Source organism: Ursus maritimus, unplaced genomic scaffold (assembly GCF_017311325.1).
Source record: "Ursus maritimus isolate PB19 unplaced genomic scaffold, ASM1731132v1 scaffold_37, whole genome shotgun sequence".
Lineage (NCBI taxonomy): Eukaryota > Metazoa > Chordata > Mammalia > Carnivora > Ursidae > Ursus > Ursus maritimus.
Window position 1 is genome coordinate 876117 of NW_024426341.1, and position 5641 is coordinate 881757.

The 5641-nt window shown below is 39.8% G+C and overlaps 1 protein-coding gene across 1 annotated transcript; it reads left to right on the top strand.

Moving 5' to 3' along the window:
* The first annotated feature begins 3934 nt into the window (after nt 1-3934).
* On the top strand, nt 3935-5040 carry LOC103656803 (olfactory receptor-like protein OLF4). The gene has a single exon (XM_008684228.2). The coding sequence runs from the start codon at nt 4108-4110 to the stop codon at nt 5038-5040; it is 933 nt and encodes a 310-aa protein (XP_008682450.1). The 5' UTR covers nt 3935-4107.
* The last annotated feature ends 601 nt before the right edge of the window (nt 5041-5641 follow it).

Genomic DNA, 5641 nt, shown 5'->3' on the forward strand with positions numbered 1-5641 from the left:
CCCCATTGTAACAGTTCACATTTCTGCCAACAGAATTAGAGAAAATTCTTTTGCTACCTGTTTAAAAATTCCAACCAAATCAGTGCTGGAGATCTTTCTGTATCTCACAGGCTGATGAGTGTGCAATAGATTTCTTGTCATTTTCTTATACCATTACTAAACTGGAGAAAATATTTCTGCACTTGACCCCCATGTTCATTATTGCATTCCCCTGATTATTATAAATCTACAATCTCTGTCTATTCTGCAGCTCGCAGCAATTCAAACGCAGTGACAGGCTATTGTTTATTGACTTTTGGTTGGATATATTGTCCATAAAAAGTTTTAAATTTTATATAGGTAAATATATCTGTCCATGGGAAGCTTGCAAATTTGAATGTCAGGTAGCATTTTACATTGTTTAGGGGAATGATCAGTGATCTGGACAGCCTGAGTTACTGCCGCTCCAGGTTCATCTTTGAGGCTGGGGATGAGGAGTCATGGTAGGAACACAGCCTAGGGAGCAATAAATTGGGGTGTGTGTAAGTTTGTGTGTGTGTGTGCATGTGTGTGTGTGTGTGTGTGTGTGTGTGTGCATGTGTGTCTGCCTGTGGAGTGAGAAGAGTCCAAGAGCTCGGGTTCACAGTTTAATATATTCCAAGATGACTCTTATATTACAAAGGTCAGAACTCAATCATCAGATGGTTCTGAGGAGGGGCTCTATTTCAATTTACAGGACACCTTTGCAAGTAGATTATAAAATACAAGAAGTATACAGTGTGGGTGTGTGACTCCTTTTTCTTGAAGTTTAACCAGCAACAAAGTGACCTACATCTTTGAAATTGCCTGACACCGTCTCTCATCCCTCTTCTGCTTATTCCCCTTCGAACATTTGGTTCCTTTTTTTGGACTCAATAGCTCAAAGTCGCTCAAAATAGCTCAATCCTCAGGGTCTCTGCAGATGCCATTCCCTCTGCCAGCACACACATCCCCAGACATGCTTGTGGCTCCTACCCTCTCTTGCCTAGGGTATCTGTTCAAATGTCATCTTGTTTACTGGTCTTGTCTGAACTCCAGTTACACAATGACGCTCATATCCCCTCTCTTCTTGATACCTACTCTTCTTCTCTTCATACCAATGACACCTGTGATTTATTATTGTTGTTGTTATTATTATTATTATTATCTTATGTTAGTCACCATACAGTACTTCATTAGTTTATGATGTAGTGTTCCATGATTCATTGTTTGCATATAACACCTAGTGTCCATGTAATGTGTGCCCTCCTTAATACCCATCAACAGGATAACCCATCCACCCAAACCCTTCCCCTCTGAAACCCTTAGCTTGTTTCCTAGAGTCCATAATCTCTCATGATTCATCTCCCCCTTTGATCTCCTCCCCTTCATTTTCCCCTTCCTTCTCCTAATGTCCTCTGTGCTATTCTTTATGTTCCACATATGAGTGAAACCATATGATAATTGTCTTTCTCTGCTTGACTTATTTCACTTAGCATAATCTCCTCCAGTTCCATCCATGTTGATGCAAATGTTGGGTAATTATCCTTTCTGATGGCTGTGTAATATTCCTCCATTTTATATATGGACCACATCTGTATCCATTCATCTGCTGAAGGGCATTGCAGCTCCTTTCACAGTTTGGCTATTGTGGACATTGCTGTTATGAACATTGGGGCGCATGTGGCCCTTCTTTTCACTACATCTCTATCTTTGGGGTAAATACCCAGTAGTTCAAGTGCTGGGTCATAGGGTAGCTCTATTTTTAAGTTTTCAAGGAACATCCATACTGTTTTCTCCAAACTCGTTCTATGAGGCCAGCATTACCTTGATCCCAAAACCAAGCAATGACCCCATCTAAAAGGAGAATTACAGACCAATATCCCTGATGAATATGGATGCCAAACATCTCAATAGGATCTAACAGTACATTAAAAGGATTATCCATCATGACCAGGTAGGATTTATTCCTGGGGTGCAAGGGTGGTTTAACATTCACAAATCAATCAATATGATAGAACACATTAATAAAGAAAGGATAAGGACCATATGATCCTCTCAATTGATGCAAAAAAAAGCATTTGCAAAATACAGCATTCTTTCCTGATTAAAACTCTTCTGGGTGTAGGGATAGAGGGTACATTCCCCAATTTCATAAAAACCATCTTTTAAAAGCCCACAGCGAATATCATTCTCAATGAGGATAAGCTGAAGGCTTTTCCCTTAAGATCAGGAACATGACAAGGATGCCCACTCTGGCCACTGTTGTTCAACATAGTACTAGAAGTCATAGCCTCAGCAATCAGACAACAAAAAGAAATAAAAGGTTTTCAAAATGGCAAAGAAGAAAGAAACTCTCTCTCTTTGCAGATGACATGATACTTTATGTGGAAAACCCAAAAGATTCCACCCCCAAATTACTAGAACTCATACAGCAATTCAGTAATGTGGCAGGATACGAAATTAATACACTGAAATCAGTTGCTTTTCTATACACTAACAATGTAAGTGTAGAAAGAGAAATTAGGGAATCGATTCCATTTACAATAGCACCAAAAACCATAAGATACCTTGGAATAAACCTAACCAAAGACGTAAATGATCTATATTCTAGAAACTACAAAACACTTATGAAAGAAATTGAGGAAGACACCAGAAGAATGAAAAACATTCCATGCTCATGGAGTGGAAGAACAAATATTGTTAAAATGTCTATGCTGCCCAGAGCAATTTGCACTTCCAACGGCATCTTGGTCAAAATACCAATGGCATTTTTCAAAGAGTTGGAACAAACGATACTAAAATTTGTATGGAACCAGAAAAGGCTCTGAATCGCCAAGGAAATGTAAAAAAAGAAAAACAAAGCTGGGGGCATCGTGTTGCCTGATTTCAAGTTGTATTACAAAGCTGTGATCACCAAGAAAGCATGGTATTGGCACAAAAGCAAACACATAGACCAATGGAACAGAATAGGGAGACCAAATATGGACCCTGAACTCTATGATTAACTCATCTTAGACAAAACAGGAAAAAAACATCCAATGGAAAAACGACAGTCTCTTCAATAAATGGTCCTGGGAAAATTGGACAGATATATACAGAAGAATGAAACTCAACCATTCTCTCACATCATACATGAAGATAAACTCTAAATGGATGAAAGATCTCAATGTGAGACAGGAATCCATCAAATTCCTAGAGGAGAATATAGGCAATTACCACTTCAACATTGACCACAAAAACTTCTTTCAAGACATGTCTGCAAAGGCTATAGAAACAAAAGCAAACATGAACTTTGGGACTTCATCAAAATAAAAAGCTTCTGCACAGCAAAGGAAACAGTCAGCAAAACAAAGAGGCAACCCACGGAATGGGAGAAGATATTTGCAAATGACACTACAGATAAAGGGCTGGTATCTAAGATCTCTAAAGAACTTCTCAAACTCAACACCCAAAAAGCAAATAATCAAGTCAAAAAATGGACAGAAGACACGAAAAGACACTTCAAAGAAGACAAATAAATGGCTAACAGACACATGAAAAAATGTTCAACATCGTTAGTCATCAGGGAAATTCAAATCAAAACCACATTGTGATACCACCTTACACCAGTCAGAATGGCAAAAATTGACAAGGCAAGAAACATCAAGTGTTGGAATGGATGTGGAGAAAGGGGAACTCTCTTATACTGTTGATGAGAATGCAATTTGGTACAGCTTCTGATATATTATTAATATTTTCATTTGTCACTGGTTTTCTCTATCATTGAATTATAGTGGCTTCTCATATTCAGGACCCTCTACTCATGGCTAGCCATGGCCTGGCCTGTGTTTGACACTCAATACATATTCCTCAAATGCATGAAAGATATTCTTAATAAAACAGTAGAATACGTGACCTCTGTGGGGGAAGGCGGGAAATGAGACAGAAAGCTTAATCAGAGATGGAACGGGAGGGAATCTCTTCAAAGGGGACAGTCCCTACACAAGATACTGAAATTAAGTTCTTGATTCTAAAATATAAATTGTTGCATTTCAACCATGTGAGCAATGCTATTCATGAAAAATTGATGTTGTCTTTTTCCTCTTTCCTGATAGTCACTGCAACCACATGCAGTCAGGCAATGATACAAGGATGTCAGAATTCCTTCTTCTGGGATTATCAGAGGAACCAGAACTGCAGCCCCTCATATTCGGGCTTTTCCTCTCCATGTACCTGATCACTGTGTTTGGAAACCTGCTCCTCATCCTGATTGTTGTCTCTGACTCCTATCTCCACACCCCCATGTACTTCTTCCTTAACAACCTGTCCTTTGTAGACATCTGTTTCACTTCCACCACCGTCCCCAAGATGCTGTGGAACATCCAGACTCAGAGCAAAGTCATAACCTACAAAGGCTGCATCACCCAGATGTATTTTTTCATAATCTTTTCAGGGTTGGACATCTATCTTCTGGCTGTGATGGCCTATGACCGGTTTGTGGCCATCTGTCACCCCCTACAGTACATGGTCATCATGAATCCCCAGCTCTGTGGACTACTGGTTCTGATGTCCTGGATCACGAGTGTTTCTCATTCCTTGTTACAGACTTTAATGGTGTTGCGGCTGTCCTTCTGTACAGAGATGGAAATCCCCCACTTTTTCTGTGAACTCAATCAGATGATCCAACTTGCCTGTTCTGATACCTTCCTTAATAACGTGGTGATGTATTTTGCAGCTATGCTGCTGGCTGGTGCTCCCCTCTCTGGGATCCTTTACTCTTATTCTAAAATTGTTTCCTCCATTCTTAGAATCTCCTCAGCTCAGGGCAAGTACAAAGCATTTTCCACCTGTGCATCTCACCTCTCTGTTGTCTCCTTATTTTTTTGTACCAGCCTAGGAGTGTACCTTAGCTCTGCTGCTACCCAGAGCTCCCATGCAAGTGCAGTGGCCTCAGTGATGTACACAGTGGTCACTCCCATGCTGAACCCCTTCATCTACAGCCTGAGGAACAGAGACATAAAGGAGGCTCTGAAAAGAATCATCGGGGTTCCAGTGATGTGAGGGCCCATCATCCTGGGGTTGAAGAAGTGCCCATGATTGCAGGGCTCCCAGTCTCAGAGCCAGGAACTGCTATTCTCTGATCAGGCTGTGGAAGTAGAATCTGCTCCTTCTATTTATTTTCCGGAAATTCCATGTGTTTGAATTGAACTTCTTCATATGTTTAAGTACCTGGCTTTGTTAAGCTTCTGCTCTGTCTGATAAACTTCAATAGTAGAGAAATCATGAATTCTGTCCCCATATATCAGTGCAAATGCTTAGAATGGGAAAAAGTAGATTTTTATAATTTCTCTCAGTTCTGGTTGCTTTTATAATTGCATCTCTTCGCTAGGACTGCATAACTAGCAATTCTGAAAACACGTGTCTTCATATAACACCTTTATTATCGAATGAGAGTGTCTGGTGGGCAGTTGTTCTGACCTATTCCGCACTACTTTTCAGTCTCTACAATGCATTTCTAAAGGTCATCCACGATGTTGTGTGGAGTTGTAGTTCCCTTCTTTCTTCAACTAATACATGATATTTATTTCATTTATATATGTAGGTTAATCTTACAGTTTAGGGAAAAAATAATTTACCAAATGTAAATTACCTTAATTGAATT